This window comes from Neolamprologus brichardi, chromosome 23 (assembly GCF_056152115.1).
Source record: "Neolamprologus brichardi isolate AB-2024 chromosome 23, ASM5615211v1, whole genome shotgun sequence".
Lineage (NCBI taxonomy): Eukaryota > Metazoa > Chordata > Actinopteri > Cichliformes > Cichlidae > Neolamprologus > Neolamprologus brichardi.
In genome coordinates this window covers 40,852,718-40,873,887 of record NC_142125.1, presented here as the reverse complement: position 1 = coordinate 40,873,887, position 21,170 = coordinate 40,852,718, and the positions used below count along the sequence as shown (strand labels likewise).

Genomic DNA, 21,170 nt, shown 5'->3' with positions numbered 1-21,170 from the left:
GTTCTCCTCTCACAGCTTCACTGAGAAGCTGCAGCTTTACAGGAAACACTGGATCTTTGTTTCATACTGACTGTGTTTAGTACAATACTGCTGACAGCACCACCCACTCACTCCATCACTCTACTTACTCCAGAGTCTCCAGTCTGTAATCTGAACTCTGCTTAAGATCAGACAACTGCTTCACATCTGGATCCTTCAGGTTGTTGTCCCAAAGGTCCAGCAATCTCAGATGGGAGGGGTTGGACTTCAGTGCTGCTGCCAGATAATCACAGCTGATCTTTGACAAACCACAGCTCACCAATCTGTATAAAGAATGAAAGATGTAAGTTTATTAGACAAAGTGCTTGAAATCATTCAGTGTTTCATCATCTGTTCAGAGCTGAAGAAAGTTCAGAATGTAGACGTTTAGAAAATGGAAACTCCAAACAGCTGAAGCCAACAGGAAGCAGCTTCAAACAGGAAACTGTGCAGAGTTTCAGACTATATGTCCTGATGCAGCCAGTTGGATTTTGGAGATTTGAATCTCTGTTCTATGACTAAGTCCTTGAATCATTTCTTCCAGTTGGTCCAACAAGACAGACTAAGTATTGGACATGTGTTGTGGCTCCATTAGGGGAGCTTCTAAATGTGATGTGAAGGCCCCTCTGGGTCTGTCAGGTCACAGCACTGAAGAGAGCTCAAACTGGGCACACAGTTGTTCCAGTATGGACCAAAGACTCTATACTGGGACTGAGGGACTGCTTTGACTGCACCCACTGGGACTTTTTAAAGGCTCATGTTCTCACTTAGATCATCGATTTCTACTGACATTTCTTTCTGGGAAAAATGGGGATTACTTTGGAAACAGGAAGTATTTTCCCCAATAAGCAGCCATGGATTAGTAAATCACTCCAACATGTTCTCAGGCAGAAGAAACTGTCTTGTTATGAGGGAGAGAAGAAAAAGATTGAGGCACAGAAACTTGTTGAAAGAGAGATAAAGCAGCTAAAATCAGGTGTAAAAGTAAAGCAGAGGATGAGCTGAATAAAGGACACTCAAGGCTGGCTTGGAAAGGAATGAAGTCCATGGTGGGGATGCAGAACAAGGAGCAAAGATGAATGTGATGCTAAATCAGCAGAAGACTTGGACTCATTTGATTCCAGCTTTGATATCATTGATTTCAATGAAGAGATTTGTGATTGTAGGAAAGGGCTGGTAGCTCTGAGAGGCCCACTGATGAGGTGTTTGTGTGGAAATCTCTTAGTGGGACCAAAGAGAGAAAAAGCCCTGGTCCTGATGCTGTGGGAGGGAAATGATTGAAGTGTGCTGTGAGGAACTGACTGGGAGATTTTCACACATTTTCCAGTCCTCCTTGGAACAACAGGAAGTTCCCAGCATATGGAAACAAAGGTTAAGTGTCCTATGGCACTCAGTGATGATGGTGCTGTGGCCCCACCACCTCCAACTTTTTGTAAAGGAACTAACTGTCATCTGAAGCTTCAAATGGAACTAAGACTTCCTCCACTAGGTGGCAGTGTCTGATGAGAAAGTGTTAGTGGAGCTGGCCTGGAGTCAGAAACAGGAAGATGCAGGATTTGGGCTGAAATGGGGAAAAGTGGTTCGCACTAGTGCCTTAAAGCAAGAAGGTTGTAGGTTGAAGCTTGTTGGTCAGCTGGGCCTTTCTGTGGAGGTTGGATGTTCTCCCACAGTCCAATGAAATGCTGCTTAGGTTCATTGGTGCTTCTAAATTGGCTGTAGGTGTGGATGTGAGAGAGTGCTTCTCTGTCTCTCTCTGTTGGCCCTGTGATGGACTGCTCACCTGTGCAGGTGGACCACGCCTCTTGCCCTATGACAGCTAGGGCACAGGCTGCAGCCCTGTGAGCCTAAGCTGAATAAACAGTTAACAATAATGATCCATAGATGGCCTGAAATTCCCCAGTTAGCAGTTTGGTAGATAGCTATGACATGCTAATCCCATCAAGCAGCTGTATTCTACCTGTAAGCTGATCCCTGCTGAGCCAAAGCACTTTTTCATATACAAATTACAACTTTTAATAGAAACCTATTGGTCAGCATCTTATTAGCCTGCTGTTAGCTTCATTCCACAGAAAACTGAGAGAAACTAAGAGAGTTGATAAAGAATAAAGAGAAATGTGCTGATTTAAAGCCTTTGAAGTGCTTCAGATGATCTCTGTCCACTTCTGTCCACTCATTCATTCATGTAAGCTTTCTAATGCAGCTTTGATCTTCACAGTCTGCTTTATGAAACTCATTCTAACCCTGAATGTCAGAGTGTTCCTCCTTCTCTTTCCCATCATTCCTGCTGGCAGTGGAGGAGATTTGGATGTTGGACTGTGTTTTGGATGATGTGTGTATGTTTGTGTTGGACTGCTGTCTGTAAAGCAAACGCACATTTTGCTTTGGATTTCAGTGTCAGACAGACTTTAAGGTGGAATGAAGAGTTTGAGAGTTTCACAGTGAATTTTCCAGTGGAGGATTTTTCTTCTTCTTTGAAGGTTTGAAATGTGAACATTGTTCTGCTGCAGTCAATGGACTAAACCAGAGAAGAAGAAAACAGACTTTACCATGAAGATCCTCAGTGTGGATCAGTATAATATCAGCCTGATGTCTGCAGTTTAGTGTCAGCACAACTTTCACATCATATTCATCTCAGCACAACTAAAACATGCTGACTGACCCCAGAGTTTCAAGTTTACATCCTGGACTCTCCAGGAAACCACACAGATGCTTCACTCCTGGATCCTGCAGCTTGTTGTTGAACAGGTTCAGCTCTCTCAGATGGGAGGGGTTGGACTTCAGTGCTGCTGCCAGATAATCACAGCTGATCTCTGACAAACCACAGCTCTGCAATCTGTATAAAGAATGAAAGATGTAAGTTTATTAGACAAAGTGCTTGAAATCATTCAGTGTTTCATCATCTGTTCAGAGCTGAAGAAGGTTCAGAATGTAGAAGTTTAGAACATGGAAACTCCAAACAGCTGAAGCCAACAGGAAGCAGCTTCAAACAAACACAACAATAGAAAAAACTCTGAATGTTTCACATTAAAGTCATACATTTCTCATAAAAACAGGAAAAAGACTTGAAAAAGTCGTGTTTTTCCTTCCAGGAACCACATGGCTTCACTTTTAAAGGTGAAGTGTGAAAGAAATGGACATATTGAAATCATTGATATCAAAGCTGGATTCAAATGAGTCCAAGTCTTCTGCTGATTCAGCATCACATTCATCTTTGCTCCTTGTTCTGCGTCCCCACCATAAATATAAAGAGGCAAAACTCACATTTTCCAAAATCCTCTTTAAGCTTCGACAATAAAGGAGGTTTTATACAAGTCTTTGTGGTTTTCTTGTCACCCAGATGCCCGAGTACTTAAACTTGTTATAGCTGGGTTTAAAAGGGGCTAAAATACGTGTTGTTTTGTTCTGTTTTGGGCTTTTGCTCCCTGTATTTTCTGTCTCTGGCTCCGTGTGTTTGTTTTATTTCGGTCCCTCCTTCCTGTTCCCCCGCCGCCCGCCCTGGTTGGGTTGGTTTTTTTTGTTTGGTGTTTCAGGTTGGGCTGTCTGGGAGCCAGCCCTTTAGGGGTGATACTGTTAGGATGCCTGGGTCGTTGACCCAGGATTTTTGAGTTTATTATATTATTTATAATTTCTAGTCTTTTGGTTTTCGTTAGAGTCATGTCTTATGGTTTGTCTCTGTGTAATCCTTAGTTGCTGTCTCCCCTGTCTGCTATATCCCCGTGTCCAGTCAGTGTCTGTGTCTGCCCTGGTCCCACATCTGTTCCCTCTGTTGTAGTGCCTGCATGTGAGTCTGTGTCTTTTGTTCAGTCTGTGTTATGTGTTTCCTGTTTTACTTTGTAGGTCTCTGTCTTATCTCAGTGTGTTCAGTTTACGCTTCCTTGTCTCGTCAGTTCTGATTTGCCCCAGCTGTGTTTCCCTCCTGTTGTCCATTCCCTGATTGCTCCCTCTATGTATTTAAGCCCTGTGTTTCTCTGTGTCTGTGTTGCGATCTACCCCTTTTTTTTTTGCTGTGTAAAGTTCACCCTGGAGTCTCTGTTTTGTTACTTTTGGAGTTCAGCATTAAAGCTGTGTTTAAGTTCACCTTTGATTTCCGTGAGTCTGCATTTTGGGTCCTTCATATCACCACCCCTGCTTGCACACAGCCTTCACATAACAGAAGATCGCGACCAGAACATGGACCCCGCAGACTCTTTTTCCTCTGAGTTCAACGGCGAGATGATGCGGATGGTGAGTCTGCTCGACCGCATTGCCCAGTCACAGGATTTACGGACTATGGCAGTCGGGCTAAGTGCAGTAGATGCTATCATTCGTCATAACTCTCAGCTCTCTCAGTTTGCTAAGGACACTAAGTTGGATGGCACCATTACTGCCTGGAGAGAGCAAGTCAAGGCTGGTGAGCTTGTTCTCTCACTCACATCTTCTCCACCGCTGCCCCAGTACAACACACACTCTCCACCTGTCTCAACACTGCCACGGACTTCCTCTCCCTCCCCACACCAGCCGGGTCCTCGTTCGCCTGCCTTTTTCCTGGCGGCTATGTGGTTGGAGGATGAGGAGGAGGTCTCCTTTTCTCCACCGGTTCCTGTTTCCTCATCCCGAAGGAAACTGCATTCAGGCTGCCGCCACTCCAGGACTGTTGAGCAAACTCCTCTCGGGGGAGACGGTGACTGTTTATTGCATGCTCCATTTGAGCATTCTGACTCTGGACATTCTGACATCACACCCACTTCATCTGTTCTGCAACCTGGTCCTGCTGGAGGGTCCGAGGGGCCCATCCGGCCTTCATCTGTTGGCCCCGCTGGGGGTTCTGGAGAACCGCTCCAGCCGTCTTCAGTCTCCACTGAAGGGACCGCACCAGCCGCCTGTTCCCGCTGGAGGGTCCGAGGGACCGCACCAGCCGCCTGTTCCCGCTGGAGGGTCCGAGGGACCGCACCAGCCGCCTGTTCCCGCTGGAGGGTCCGAGGGGCCCGTCCAGCGACCTGCGTCGCCTGCAGCGCCACCACCTGCGGCTACCACGCCATCCCCTGCAGCACCGCCCTCGTCGGGTCCAGCCTCCGAGTCTTCGCCTTCGGCGTCGCCTGGTCCTGCCTCGCTCCGTCTAGCTTCATCTGCGCCTGAGGTCCCCATGCTGTCTGGGCCTGTCCGGCCTGCACGTCCTGTCCAGCCTGCTCGTCCTGCACGTCCTGTTCGGCCGCTTTTCGGGCCGATGACTGGACATCATTGCCGTCATGGACGGCCCCCTGAACTACGTTGCCGCCGGTGCCTCCCGCCCGGCCGGCCTCCTGACCTGCTCTGTCGCCGCCGGTGCCTCCCACCTGCCCGGCCCCCTGAACTGTCCTCTTGGCTCTTGGGCCGCCTGCCTCCGGGCCGCCCCCCTGAACTGCCCGAGTTTGGACTGTTGTGCCGTCAGCCTCCGGGCCGGCCTCCTGAACCTTTTGGAGACTGTTGCCTGGGCCTTTGCGCCCTTCATGGGCTTTTTGTCAGTTTTCTTTTGGACTGTTGCTGGGCCGCAGTGCTGTTGTTTTGTTCTGTTTTGGGCTTTTGCTCCCTGTATTTTTTTTTTTTTTTTTTGTCTCTGGCTCCGTGTGTTTGTTTCATTTTGGTCCCTCCTGTATTTAAGTTCACCTTTGATTTCAGTGAGTCTGCATTTTGGGTCCTTCATATCACCAGCCCTGCGTGCACACAGCCTTTACATAACAAGTTGTCGTACAGAGACTTTGCCTCGCTCTTCCCAAAATTCACTTTATATCCAGAAATTGTCCCAAATTCCTTAAGTATGCATTAAGGTAACCTTGAGGCTCTTAAAGTCGCCTATAAATAAAATGTATTATTATTGTAAGTCTATCCAAAAGTTTGTGGAGGCTGTTTGATGGGTTGGAAATAAATAAAATCATGTCGTCGGCATAAAGAGACTTCATGTTTGATACCTCCTCGATGTTTTCCCTCAACACCAACACATTGTCTCAGAGCAACAGCTAGCGGTTCAATGGCAAAAAGGCGACAGAGGGCATCCCTGTCCTGGGGGGCAGATTATTGTTAGTCCGGACAGCTGTTAGAGGGGAGCAATACAATACTTTTATCCAAGATACAAAATTAAAGACACAATTTTTAAGCGTATTTATTAAAAAAAAAAAAAAAAAAAAAAAAAATCCCATCTCACCCGATCCAATGCCTTTTCTGCGTCAAGCCAAATTACAGTTTCCAATGTATCACCTTTAACATGGGTATAAATGATATTTAATAGAGCACTAATGTTAAAAAAAGAGTGCCTAATAAAGCCCGTCTGGTTTGGGGAAATAATGGAGGACAAATACATGTGTAAGCGACGGGCCAACACTTGAGCCAGGATCTTGGTGTCTGTGTTGAACAAAGATATTGAACGACAATCTAAATGGTCTTTTTCCTGTTTTACAATTAAACACATCACTGCTTGATGCATTGTTGGAGGCAACGACTGTGAGAGGAAGGATTCTTCAAAAGTTGATTTTAACAGTGAATTCAGTTGGTCAGAAAACTTTATGAAAAAATGAGATGGATACCCGTCGGGGCAGCAGATTTTCCAGACTGCATGCTCCGTACGGCCGTTTCAATTTCAACAGAGACGGGTTCCTCCAGACTAGCGATCGCATCTTCTCCCAAGGAGAGAATATCAAAAAACTTCTTGAAATCATTGTGGATCTCAAGGATAGTTTGGTTGTCTGTAGACCTTATTCCCTGGTCATTGTAGATCTCAAGGATAGTTGGTTAGCTGTTCTTAGTCGTAGCTGGTGAGCTGATAACTCGCCTGTTTTTTCTCCATGTTCATAAGCGTAGCTGCAACTTTGACTCAGCCTGTTTTGTAGATATGAGATTGTATTCAGTTTGTCATTGTAACCGCTGTGTATATAATACAGGCTCAGGAGATTGGCTGTACACAACATGTAGTTTTGTGTCACGGTCGCAGTGGCTGACCGTGTGGAGGACTCAGGCGCAGACACTGGCGAAGACATGAAACTGAGTTTGGAACGAAAAGCGACCCTTTATTTCAGCTGAAGACATGGGGTTCAAACAAGGCAGAATCACAGTGAAGAGAACTTAACTGGGGAACTAATACTATAATAAATCATGAAGACACGGAAAGCTATGGCTAAGAATACAAAAGACTGGGCATGAAAATATGGAGGGTGGGAACACAGACGGCGCGACACAGAGACTAAATACACATGAGGGATGATCAAGTTCCAAACATTAAAACTGTCAAAACTGCAGGGGGGATTGGCTGTTCCAAATCTGAAATATTACTTCTGGGCAGCTCAGATGAGACCCCTCACTGTATGGGTGCGGGATTTGTCTGAAACTCAGTGGCTAAACATTGAGAAGACAATGTGTGAAAGATCATTGGAATCCCTGCTTTTTTCTAACATTTCAATTAAAAATGTGCATAAGGGGGAACGGACGAGGGTCACACTAAAGATTTGGCGTGGAATCAAACAATCATTTGGTCTTCCAAAAGAAATTTCAATTTTATCAAGCCTCTCCTCCCTGCAGGGTTTTTCTCCTATTGTGGAAGACTCTGGCTTCAGAGCATGGTCACATAGCGGGCTTCATAAACTTTGTCATGTTGTGAGGAATTGGCACCTGAGCTCATTTGAACAGTTGAGAGGTCAGTTTCAGCTTCCTTCTTCTGACTTTTTTAGATTTCTGCAGCTAAGAAGCTTTTTGACAAAACATAAAGAATGGAGGCAAGTTTTGGAGCCCTCACCCATTGAGGAAATATTTCTAAAAACATTTCAAAGTAATTCCTCCCCAAAATTAATCAGTAATTTTTATAACGCATTTATGAGTTTCAATACAAATGCAACTTTGGATATTAAGGCAAGGTGGGAAGCTGAGACTGGCACTCAAATCTCAGAGGACACCTGGGAAGAGGTGTTCGGTGAAGCCCATCTGGTGACTAATTCTGGGCTGTGGAGAGAATTTAAATGGAAGGTGGTCATGAGATATTTTAGAACCCCAGAGAGAATTGCCAAAAGCCTACAAATCCTGACACCTGCTGGTGAAATTGTGGTACTTATTTAGGAACCCACTCACATATATTCTGGTCATGCCCAAAAATCTGCTCACTTTGGAACGACATATTTAAAGTTCTCAATACAGTTTTCCAACAACCATTAACAAAAGACCAACAGTTAGCCATTTTAGGAGTATTACCAAATGGTTTTGCGGGAAACAATAAAAAGTATCTCTTAAGAATCTTGCTTACAGCAGCACTAAAGTGTATCACTATTAAATGGCTGAATCTTGACCCACCTTCATATAATATGTGGATTGATAAAGCAAGAGAAATTTACCAGATGGAGGAAATAACATCTGCTCTGCGGATTCAGAGAGAATTGTTTGCTGAGCGTTGGCGACCCATACATGGTTTACTGTTTCAATAATTTAGCATACGTCTGTTTCATTTTGTTCAATTATGGCTAAGTTTGTCACATGTTATTTAATATTACATAAAGTTTTTGTTTTTGTTTTATTTTGTTTTTTGTTGTTGTTGTTGTCTGTTTGTTTGTTTGTTTGTTTGTTTGCTTGGGTTTTGTTTTGCTTCCCAGTTTTGTTTTGTGCTTCCTAATTGCAGTTCTTATTTTAATCGATATTTCTGCATTGCGATTCCTGTAACTGTCCTACTTGTGAACATTGACAAGTACAAGTTGCAATGTTGTAAATTATAATAAAAATTGAGTTAAAAAAAAAAGAACATTAAAGTCGTACATTTCTCATAAAAACAGGAAAAAGACTTGAAAAAGTCGTGTTTTTCCTTCCAGGAACCACATGGCTTCACTTTTAAAGGTGAAGTGTGAAAGAAATGGACATATTTGAAGTCCAACACCTTTTTCCAGTCACATTATTAAAGCAGACAAACTACAAACTCATTTTCATTCCAACAAGTCATCTTCTGACCTGGACTAACAACACTGGTCTCTATGTGCAGCTGGCTGTGAGACCAGTGCTCAGGGAGCGTCTACAAAGTGCAACACTGAAAGAACATCACACACTAATTTGCTTCCAGCACTGACAAAAGAAATATGAAAATATGATGAAATGTTGTGTATTAGCAGCAAGTTATTGAATCATTTTCCTCAGAAAACAAACAAAATGATTGACAAACAGGTTTTTACAAACTCAGTGTTGGACTTGGATCAGCAGGATAAGCTGATGTTTAAAGGCATTTGAGTCTCGCTGTATGAGGGTCCAGTTATTACTCAATATTTATGGATGATGTTCTTTCAGTGTTGCACTTTGTAGACGCTCCCTGAGCCTCACAGCCAGCTGCACATGGACCAGCTGAAATTACCCAGCATTAGAGGCGGCTGTAAAAAAATTAATGTTCCCATTTAAATGGTTTAAATTTGAATAAAACGATGTTGATTCATTCAATCCTGAATCGATGTTTAATATAAATGTATTTTGCCAGAATCTCAGGTTAAAGCTCACAAACTATTTCAACAAGCAGCAAACAGCTAAAACAGTAAATGAGAGCAGCTAAACACACAAAGATGGAAACACAGAGCGTGGATCGTTCACTCGACGGCACGTACACGGACACGCCGTCGGGGCTGAAAGTGGACAGCTCACAGATCCTGAAGCTGCAGGTTTCATCTGTCTCCAACCAAAACTGAGTGAACCAGCAGCAAAAGAAGATCCAAACTCTGCTTCACGTTTGATAAATATGCTCATGAATTCTCTCTGACTTTGGCTGTTCCTGCCTGCACAGCTCTCTCTCTCTCAGTGTACTCCAAGAACAGCTTCAAACATCTGTTTCTGCATCATTCACTGTTTATTAGCCACCAGTCTGCTGTTGTGTTCAGTGCTGTCGGCCACTGACAGTAAAGCCTCATTTCTGCTGTTCCATGGAAACTTTTTAAAATGATGACAGATTACAAACTCTCAGCTGTGTCTGTAATCAAACCTCTGTAACTTTGCTTCACTTCAGCAGCATCAGCTCATGTTCACATGTTGATTCATGGTTTGCTTCAGTTTTTGATCGACTGCAGAATATTTTGAAGGTTATCTGCTATAAAAAGCCAGAAGAGGAAAATCTGCTTCATGTGTTTCTGTTTGATCCTCAGTGACTTTGACACAAAGGCCTCTGCTGTGATGATCACACCTCTGATCAAGTCTCACAGTGTCACAACTGATAAATGATCAGAGTTAGAATATTTCTGACTGTCTGCTGTGTGCCGTGACCTTTGACCTGCTAAAGACAGTCAGCTGTGGATTATTCATTGTTGTGTCTGATACTTAGAACTGTGAGGAATAAGCTACACAGTTAATCAGGGTCCCCTCTCTCTGAATTAGGAAAGGTGGGCAGGCCGCGTGTGGGCCGCGGACCATACGTTGAGTATCACTGTTTGAAATGTGAACATTGTTCTGCTGCAGTCAATGGACTAAACCAGAGAAGAAGAAAACAGACTTTACCATGAAGATCCTCAGTGTGGATCAGTATAATATCAGCCTGATGTCTGCAGTTTAGTGTCAGCACAACTTTCACATCATATTCATCTCAGCACAACTAAAACATGCTGACTGACCTCAGAGTTTCAAGTTTACATCCTGGACTCTCCAGGAAACCACACAGATACTTCACTCCTGAACCCCGCAGGTTGTTGTTAGTCAAGGACAAGTAGTCATTACTCAGGTCCAGCTCTCTCAGATGGGAGGGGTTGGACTTCAGTGCTGCTGCCAGATAATCACAGCTGATCTCTGACAAACCACAGTCCTTCGATCTGTATAAAGAATGAAAGATGTAAGTTTCTTAGACAAAGTGCTTGAAATCATTCAGTGTTTCATCATCTGTTCAGAGCTGAAGAAGGTTCAGAATGTAGAAGTTTAGAAAATGAAAACTCCAAACAGCTGAAGCCAACAGGAAGCAGCTTCAAGCAAACACAACAAGAAAAAAAAACTCTGAATGTTTCACATTAAAGTCGTACATTTCTCATAAAAACAGGAAAAAGACTTGAAAAAGTCGTGTTTTTCCTTCCAGGAACCACATGGCTTCACTTTTAAAGGTGAAGTGTGAAAGAAATGGACATATTTGAAGTCCAACAACTTTTTCCAGTCACATTATTAAAGCAGACAAACTACAAGCTTATTTTCATTCCAACAAGTCATCTTCTGACCTGGACTAACAACACTGGTCTCTATGTGCAGCTGGCTTTGAGACCAGTGCTCAGGGAGCGTCTACAAAGTGCAACACTGAAAGAACATCACACACTAATTTGCTTCCAGCACTTTCACACAAACATCTACTGTCATTATTGTCACCAAACTCTGTGGATCCTTTAGTGCAAATTCAAATGGGATCAAATGGTCAGACAAAAGAGGGTTATGAGGAAATATGATGAAATGTTGTGTATTAGCAGCAAGTTATTGAATCATTTTCCTCAGAAACCAAACAAAATGATTGACAAACATCTTTTTACAAACTCAGTGTTGGACTTGGATCAGCAGGATAAGCTGATGTTTAAAGGCATTTGAGTCTCGCTGTATGAGAGTTCAGTTATTACTCAATATTTATGGATGATGTTCTTTCAGTGTTGCACTTTGTAGACGCTCCTTGAGCCTCACAGCCAGCTGCACATGGACCAGCTGACATTACCCAGCTTCACATGGACCAGCTGACATTACCCAGTATTAGAGGCGGCTGTAAAAAATTAATGTTCCCATTTAAATGGTTTTAATTTGAATAAAACGATGTTGATTCATTCAATCCAGAATCGATGTTTAATATAAATGTATTTTGCCAGAATCTCAGGTTAAAGCTCACAAACTATTTCAACAAGCAGCAAACGGCTAAAACAGTAAATGAGAGCAGCTAAACAAACAAAGATGGAAACACAGAGCGTGGATCGTTCACTCGACGGCACGGACACGCCGTCGGGGCTGAAAGTGGACAGCTCACAGATCCTGAAGCTGCAGGTTTCATCTGTCTCCAACCAAAACTGAGTGAACCAGCAGCAAAAGAAGATCCAAACTCTGCTTCATGTTTGATAAATATGCTCATGAATTCTCTCTGACTTTGGCTGTTCCTGCCTGCACAGCTCTCTCTCTCTCAGTGTACTCCAAGAACAGCTTCAAACATCTGTTTCTGCATCATTCACTGTTTATTAGCCACCAGTCTGCTGTTGTGTTCAGTGCTGTCGGCCTCTGACAGTAAAGCCTCATTCCTGCTGTTCCATGGAAACTTTTTAAAATGATGACAGATTACAAACTCTCAGCTGTGTCTGTAATCAAACCTAGGTAACTTTGCTTCACTTCAGCAGCATCAGCTCATGTTCACATGTTGATTCATGGTTTTCATGCTTGATTCACCTCATATTTTAAAAAATGACCTCTGACAGGAAAGTCTCATTTCTGCTGTTCAACACTGAAGAAATGTAAACTTTTCAAAATGATGACAAATTGGAAAACACAGAGCTGTGTCTCTAATCAAAGCAGAGATAGAACGATGCCACTTTTTATGTCCGATATCGATATGAATCCAATAAAGTCGATTTTATAATCAAACGTTTTTTTAATATCTTGCTGCATTTTGTATAAGTTCATACTCAAGTTTAAACAATCTAATCACTAAAGCTGTTCTGTTATACCTGTCTGCAAAAACACACTGCAGCCAAAACATTAGACAATACTGATCTTTGTATTTTGATGCGGACGTCAAAAACTCTTTTGTTGTTAATAAAAGAAGTGCAACATCAGCACAAAATAATGTTTCTATTGAATAACTAACACAAACAGGTTGTAGAATGGAGCCTTTTATACTTACAGCTGAACAGAAACAACATCCAGAGTGGAAAACAGTGCAAATAACTGCAAACAGGCTTCATGACACTCATGTTTGATTAGGATGGATGTCAGTGTGAGCTGTTTCTATCACATTTAACCTCACAATCAATTTGGTCTCATTTCTTTACAAAACTTAACACAAGTATGAAAAAAGTGTTTTTGATTGTTTTGTTTTTTGAACCATGAAACTGTTTAACAACACAGTTTGTTTCAAAGTCAAACTTGAGTCTGTTCGTCGTTCGGTCAGACTGAGCAATGACAGCACACAGACGTAGACAACAGCTCTCTGAAACACCAAACTCAGGTCCTGTTGATGCTGATATACAGTGATACAGTTACATGGGTGATTCATCCTTTTAACTTTATCTTTAAACAGCTGCAGCTTTCACTGACAGCACATGTGGTACTTTAACCTTTGGACTGTTTTCATCAGTTAATTATGGAGTTACTACAAAGACTGAAGCTATAGGATGATCTGTCTGCTGTCACTGGGTGGTGCTGAGGTCTGAATCTGAGGACGGCTCCTGTAATCACAACGAGAACACAATCATCACAAACTGAAATATAAAGTTTATCTCTCAAATCTGAAATAAAGCTGATCCTTCTGTCCTCACACACTCGGGAGTGTTCTTCTCTTCTCTTACATTTTTTCAGTCCTACAGTTCTGCTGACAGCTGACACATGAGCTGTTTATTTAAAAAAAGCCTTATATACTAACAGATGTTCCAATATCATGTTCACCTTTGAGTTGTTGGAGCTTTGTAAATGGACATCTGCAAAGATGAGATGATGGAGCAGGTTTCAGTTCTGGTTCAGTCTGCTGCTGCATCCTGGTCACAACATACAGAGGCACTGGTATCAGCACTGGTATCAGCACTGGTATTGAACAAGAAATATTAATGCTTCAAACGATTTGTCTTAAAGGATGGAAGCTGTACAGAGTTCTGCACATGTGTGTTTGTGAACATACCTCATTAACAATATTTCAGACAGTTTTTTAACCTGAATATTTGCAACAAACTCAGTATAAAAAATACAGTCAGTGCTAAAAAATTAATCAGTGGAAAAATTAAACAAACATTTTAACTTAAGCTGCCAAGAGGAAGTCGTTGGTTTCAGTAAATATCGGGCTTTGCTATTTGATCAGTTTTTACAGATTAATGAGGAGTTACTGAAGTGCCAGGTTTTCAAAGTTGGTGTTACTGTCTTTACACATGTGGAGACTGAAAACATGGTGCTGTTTAATAAGATATTTAATAATCAGCTCTGCACAGGAGCTGCAGCAGGGTGCAGCCTGTTGCCTTTACAGTATAATACTTGTAATAAAAGTACAGTAACGGTAATTAGTGACTGAGTAGCCCGGGGCGTTTTTCTTGATTTCTTTAGTCAGGGTAAATTCATTCACCTGCACGGGTTAGCTAAACAAACCCTGACAGCCGAGTGCTCATCTTAGCTAGCTAGGTCTCAGGACCGAGCTAAGGACGGTAGTTACGGAGTAGCTTACAAACACGTTTAACTTACCGAAAAAGTGCAGCGGGGCCTCGGGTCCTTCTGTCGGGTAGTCCAGTTTACTGAAGAACACCTCAGGCTGTCAGGTTAAAACACTCGGTCGTGTCTTCGTAATGTAAACGCTGGCCCTCCTCTCAGAGCCTACGCTCTATCTGCTATTCCCGAACAGAGATACGCAAGTTTCTCCGTGACTGCAGCTGCCAGTCAAAGCTGCTATGATGACGTTACACACCATTTTAACATCACCGCTGTTGGAATTAGAATCAAACTTGGACATAAATCAGCGTGATGAGAACTATTGATAAGAAAAGAAAGAATCTTTGGAAAAATATCTGAGGAGAATAAATTTATTTTAGTCTGACCCCAGTCCCATCCGCTAACATGGAGGAGGCGGGGTTTATGACCTATACTGCAGCCAGACACCAGGGGGCGATCGAGACGTTTTGGCTTCACTTTTGGGGAGCTGTCACGTCGTTCATGTTTTCTATAGTCATTGGTCAGACTCCACTAACTTTTACTATGGTCATGTCTAGAGATGGCATGATACCACTTTTCTATGTCCGATACCGATACCGATATCATAAATTTGGATATCTGCCGATACCGATATGAATCCGATATAGTGTGTTTTTTAATCAATAAAACGTTTTTTTTAATATCTTGCTGCATTTTGTATAAGTTTATACTCAAGTTTAAATAAATAACAACACTAAAGCTATTCTGTTATACCTGTATGTAAAAAATACACTGCGCCCAAAATATTTCATAGTTCAGCAACACTGATCAATCTAATAAACTTAAACCTACTCCATCCTCCCTATTCTGGTATTTTAAAGAGTACTTAGCAGAAATATTAAGCAACCTAACTAATAGAGTTGCAAACTCCCAGCAAAAAAAAAATAGGGAACCACCCTCCACCTCATGATGCTTAATCGATGTAATCAAATTTAATTTGATGCAGGGGGAAAATGCACAAAACTAAATTATTTTTCAAGAATAATTAAATAGATTCAACATCTTTCTTCAACAGAATTGCAGACTGCACAGATGGTATCTTTTCAAAGGAAAAATACTATAACTTACTAGGGTATATTAGACTTAACAGTTACTATATACAGTGATGGACTTCTATACATTTTACATCAGATTAAAACTTTGGGTGTAAGATTCAGATAATTATTTATTAAAAGCTAGATATTTTAAATGAGAATAAGAAAGAAAAGTATGTCTTTGTGCCCCCTTTTCCCTGTTCATGCCCTATCGGCCCCCCTGGCTAAACTTTGCTAGATCCGCCCCTGCACAGTTACCAGCCGTCAGCTGCGTAGAAAAAGATCCTGGTGTAGAAGGTAATATTAAATAAATTCTAACAACAGCTTATCAAGCTTAAACGTGCTGCTGTTGTTCAGCCGCTGGTTTCCTCTTTCTGGTGAGAAGTGGGCCAAAAACAAAGAAGAGAGACGGACTCGCGACAGAAAAGCCGATCAGCTGATCATTGATCAGTTTCACGATTGAAGTAGCAGCAGGAGAGAGAGAGGGAGAGAGGCAGTCGCTCCATATATCGGTTGTTAAGCTTAACGTGGGAACGCTTTACAGACATTCAGAGATGAACTTACACACTTGCTTTACTTCTCTCTGGGAAAATTTCCTGATGAAATGCAGGTTTGCTAGCTAGGCTACAAATACACACATCCACTCTATCACGTGATGCATACTGCTGCTACGTGCTACGGTTATGAGACGAGTTACGCTGTGTAGCAAATTTTGTGAGGTGCTTTTTTGATATTTAATGGATCGGATTACATTTTTTATTTCTCGCCGATATCCGATCCAGTAATTTGGGTCAGTATCGGACCGATACCAATACGTAATATCGGATCGGTCCATCTCTAGTCATGTCCAAACTCATAGGCTGCATCCTCCTGAGGACCCGGCCTTCGTGGTCTATGTGGGCCGGGTCCTCAGAAGGTCGGGTAGTCCAGAAGTAAACGGCTATGAAATGGGACCGTCTAGCCTTCAGATTAGCATCATCGCTGTTCTGTTATACCTGTATGTATAACAGTTATTAAACTCCACCGTTTTATTAAACGGTGGAGTTTAATAAAATCAGCTGTCTGCTCCTTGCTATCTAAAATATAACAGGACACTGGTGTAAACTCTCGACCATCTCACACATCTGCTTAATCAGTTTTCTGTTTGACGTTTATTCAGCTGTGTGAAAACCACCTGGGGGATTAATACAGTGGCTTGCAAAAGTATTTGGCCCCCTTGAAATTTTACACATTTTGTCACATTACAGCCACAAACATGAATCAATTTCATCAATCATATTGGAATTCCAGGTGAAAGACCAACACAAAGTGGTGAACACGTGAGAAGTGGAACGAAAATCATACCTGATTCCAAACATTTTTTACAAATAAATAACTGCAAAGTGGGGTGTGCGTAATTATTCAGCTCCCTGAGTCAATTCTTTGTAGAACCAGCTTTTGCTGCAGTTACAGCTGCCAGTCTTTTAGGGTCTTCTCTACCAGCTTTGCACATCTACAGACTGAAATCCTTGCCCATTCTTCTTTGCAAAACAGCTCCAGCTCAGTCAGATTAGATGGACAGCGTTTGTGAACAGCAGTTTTCAGATCTTGCCACAGATTCTCGATTGGATTTAGATCTGGACTTTGACTGGGCCATTCTAACACATGGATATGTTTTGTTTTAAACCATTCCATTGTTGCCCTGGCTTTATGTTTAGGGTCGTTGTCCTGCTGGAAGGTGAACCTCCGCCCCAGTCTCAAGTCTTTTGCAGACTCCAAGAGGTTTTCTTCCAAGATTGCTCTGTATTTGGCTCCATCCATCTTCCCATCAACTCTGACCAGCTTCCCCGTCCCTGCTGAATAGAAGCACCCCCAGAGCATAATGCTGCCACCACCATATTTGACAGTGGGGATGGTGTGTTCAGAGTGATGTGCAGTGTTAGTTTTCCGCCACACATAGCGTTTTGCATTTTGGCCAAAAAGTTCCATTTTGGGCTCATCTGACCAGAGCACCTTCTTCCACATGTTTGCTGTGTCCCCCACATGGCTTGTGGCAAACTGCAAACGGGACTTCTTATGATTTTCTGTTAACAATGGTTTTCTTCTTTCCACTCTTCCATAAAGGCCAACTTTGTGCAGTGCACGACTAATAGTTGTCCTATGGACAGATTCCCCCACCTGAGCTGTAGATCTCTGCGGCTCGTCCAGAATCACCATGGGCCTCTTGGCTGCATTTCTGATCAGCGCTCTCCTTGTTCGGCCTGTGAGTTTAGGTGGACGGCCTTGTCTTGGTAGGTTTACAGTTGTGCCATACTCCTTTCATTTCTGAATGATCGCTTGAACAGTGCTCCGTGGGATGTTCAAGGCTTGGGAAATCTTTTTGTAGCCTAAGCCTGCTTTAAATTTCTCAGTAACTTTATCCCTTCATGGTGTTGTTGCTCCCAATATTCTCTTAGACAACCTCTGAGGCCGTCGCAGAGCAGCTGTATTTGTACTGACATTAGATTACACACAGGTGCTCTCTATTTAGTCATTAGCACTCATCAGGCAATGTCTATGAGCAACTGACTACACTCAGACCAAAGGGGGCCGAATAATTACACACACCCCACTTTGCAGTTATTTATTTGTAAAAAATGTTTGGGGTCATGTATGATTTTCGTTCCATTTCTCACGTGTACACCACTTTGTGTTGGTCTTTCACGTGGAATTCCAATAAAATTGATTCATGTTTGTGGCTGTAATGTGACAAAATGTGGGAAAGTTCAAGGGGGCCGAATACTTTTGCAAGCCACTGTAAAGGTTTATTTTGTCTAATCTAATCTAATAACTTTAATCTCCGCCAAACTGATTTACTCAGGAACAAATAAAACACTGAAAAAAGTCAAACAATAACATTTTTAGGTTGTCTAAGTCACTTATATATTACGTTTAACCTGACTAGCGAAAAACCGCGGTGATCTGAACATGATGTGCCGGGAGTTTGCTGTTCTCGGCGGCTCTAGTGACCCTCGAGCTCCCAGCGAGCTATCGAACTGATGGGTAACAGACGTCTCAGAAACGTCGGAGCACTTTTGCAAATATGCGATATCTTGATAAACTGAGCAGATATTTAAAGTTTACACAGCCACATTCTCGCCTGAAAATATGTTACGTTTATTTTGTGACCCAGAAAGAGTAATAGGAGTAATATTAAAAACTTAGTAGCAACCGCCATTGCCGGAAAGTGGAATTGGCTGGGCCATGCTATGAATTATGGGATATGGTGGGCCACGAAGGACACACACGACCCATCCTTTAAATTCGGGGAAAAGGAGGACGCATTGGTCGGCTTCATTCGGAGGAGTCTATGAATTTGGACAGCCTTCATCGTGTCGCTGTAACGTAATCGGTCTACAAATGCGTCCTCAGGAGGATGCAGCCCATGAATTTGGACACCCCCTATGTTTACTACTGCATAGACACATTGAATTTCCAACACAAGGAAACGACATTTTGGACAATGTTTTCACCACCCAGAGAGGAGCTTACAAAGCCCCCCACCCACCCACTTTGGTGTCTCTGATCACATCACTGTTATGCTAATGCCAGCATACAGGCCCCTGGTCAAAGTCACTAAACCAGTTCGTAAGCAGGTATGTGTGTGGCCAGAAGGACCTGCAATGCTTTTCCACCACAGACTGGGAGATCCTTAAACAGGCCGCCACACATGACAACACCACAGACCTGCAGGAATATACAGAAACTGTCATTGGCTACATCTCAAAAGGCATCGATGAGGTCATAGAGACCACTGTCCGGGCCAATCAGAAACTATGGCTCACAGGTGAGGTCTACAGGCTCCTGAGGGTGAGAAATGCAGCCTTGAAAGCTGGGGATGAGGTGATCCTAACAACAGCAAGGGCAAACCTGTCACGTGCATTGGGGAGGTGTAAATGCAGTGCTCCAGGAGGATTTTGCAAAGCTTCAGTGACAGCAGAGACACTCAGAGGCTGTGGCAAGGGATACAGACCATCACAGACTACAAGACCACTCCTCAAACCGCTGTCGGGTACACCACATTACCGTAAGAGCTAAGTGAAATTTTCTCTCGCTTTGAGACACAGAACGACACCCCAGCAAAGAAGACTCCACCCCCCCTCCCAATGATCGGGTGGTGACACTATCCCCAGACAGTGTGTGGAGATCCCTTGCCAGGATCAACACACGCAAAGCCCCAGGTTCTGACAACATGCTTGTCAGGACCTGCTGCCATCAGGGAGGAGACTGAAGAGCCTCCGGGCCAGAACCAGGAGACTGAGAGACAGCTTCATCCAGGCTGTCAGGATGCTGAATTCACTCCCTGCTCTAACACACCAACTCCAGACCTGCATTCATCTTTTCCCTCAGAACCCCCCAAACATACAAACCCTGAGCCACCACCATTGCACTTTCACTGACTGCCCCACTCCACCATTTGACCCTTAGAACTGAAGACGCTTCTCTGATGAGAGGTGGAACATCTTCAAGGAAACTTAAAGAAGTCCAGATGCTTTTCTTTCCAGGCTCCTTAGACTACGGTGACCTGGATGTCTGAGAACCTTCACAGACTGATTTTACAAGAACAACTTGTGTCAAAAATCCCTATCAGTGCCTCCCTGTCACACACACAAATCACTACAGTTACAAATTTAATAATAATCAGAACTGAGCAAAACAAACAAACAAACAAACAAACAAACCAGGTAAGAACATTGTTGAGGTTTAAATTTATAATCTTAAATACTTATATGCTGATTATATTGCTTTATAAGAAAGGCCCAACTCTGAATACACTCTGTGCCGACAGGACTGACAGAAAATTACATGCTTTTGCAGGCAAAAAGTGAAACTAAGCAGAGTGTTTGATCGAAACTTAAAGTGTGTGTGACGTCTATATAAATGACTAGGCTTCCTGTTTTGTGTTTCAGACCTGGGGTTGTGTGTTGTGTGTTCAGGTCTCCATATCCGGATATGTAAAATAAAGATCATTTTTTAAAGCAAATAGACCACTTTTGAGCCGTGTCTTTTTGGCCGTAAAGAATACCAAAAGAACCACAATTTAATAACATTAAAACCAAACAATAAATGAGCAAAGTAGTGCATGATAAATATAGATGACAAATACAAAGTGCAATATAAAAACACTGGGTAAAAAGAAATGAACAATTAAAAAGGAGGATAAAAGATGTGAGCAGTAGTTAAACAGTAGAAATAAATATATAATAAACAAATAAAAATAGATAATAAATGAAAGCCAGGTCAGAAAGGTGAGTTTGGCTTTAAAAGCATGAAAACACACTGCTGTCTTTGGGAAGGCTGCTCTAGTAGCAGAAAGTCATCTACATGTGAGTTTAGTTCTGACTTTAGGGACAAGTAAAAAAAATAAAAAATAAAAACATCTGTCCAGACAACCTGACAGTCAAAAATATAAACTGAGGAACTTAAAAGGAAAATTGTGCTGACTTTGAACGTCCACATCAAGATAAACAGATTTAAGAGTCAAAAAGTGTCAAAAAGTCTGTACCCTTACCCGAGAGTTTCAAGTTTACAGTCAGGACTTTTTAGTCCAACACACAGCAAATCCAATTCTGAATCCTGCAGCTTGTTGAAGCTCAGGTCCAGCTCTCTCAGATGATTGGATGGGGAGCTGAGAATTTCAGACAATGCTTCAAAGCTTCTTTTTGAGAGTTTACAATCTGTCAGCCTGAGGAAGGATAAAAATGGAGACATATTCTTTTATTCATCTAGCATTATTAAACATATTTGTTCATAGATTCA

At 42.5% G+C, this 21,170-nt stretch overlaps 2 protein-coding genes and 1 long non-coding RNA gene across 3 annotated transcripts in view; 1 reads left to right on the top strand and 2 right to left on the bottom strand.

Moving 5' to 3' along the window:
* The window catches only part of LOC148096455 (uncharacterized), a 147,335-nt gene that overhangs the window by 84,412 nt on the left and 41,753 nt on the right, over nucleotides 1–21,170 (bottom strand). The window lies entirely within an intron of this gene.
* Nucleotides 125–21,122, bottom strand: LOC148096458 (ribonuclease inhibitor-like). Its single transcript, XM_087835766.1, has 3 exons — nucleotides 20,923–21,122; nucleotides 10,581–10,775; nucleotides 125–302 (listed from the first exon to the last, which is right to left on the bottom strand). Exons 1-3 carry the CDS (start codon nucleotides 21,120–21,122, stop codon nucleotides 125–127), a joined length of 573 nt encoding a protein of 190 aa, XP_087691892.1.
* On the top strand, nucleotides 4,189–5,259 carry LOC148096459 (uncharacterized). The gene is made up of 4 exons (XM_087835767.1): nucleotides 4,189–4,650; nucleotides 4,783–4,843; nucleotides 4,878–5,060; nucleotides 5,180–5,259. The coding sequence occupies exons 1-4, from the start codon at nucleotides 4,189–4,191 to the stop codon at nucleotides 5,257–5,259; spliced, it is 786 nt and encodes a 261-aa protein (XP_087691893.1).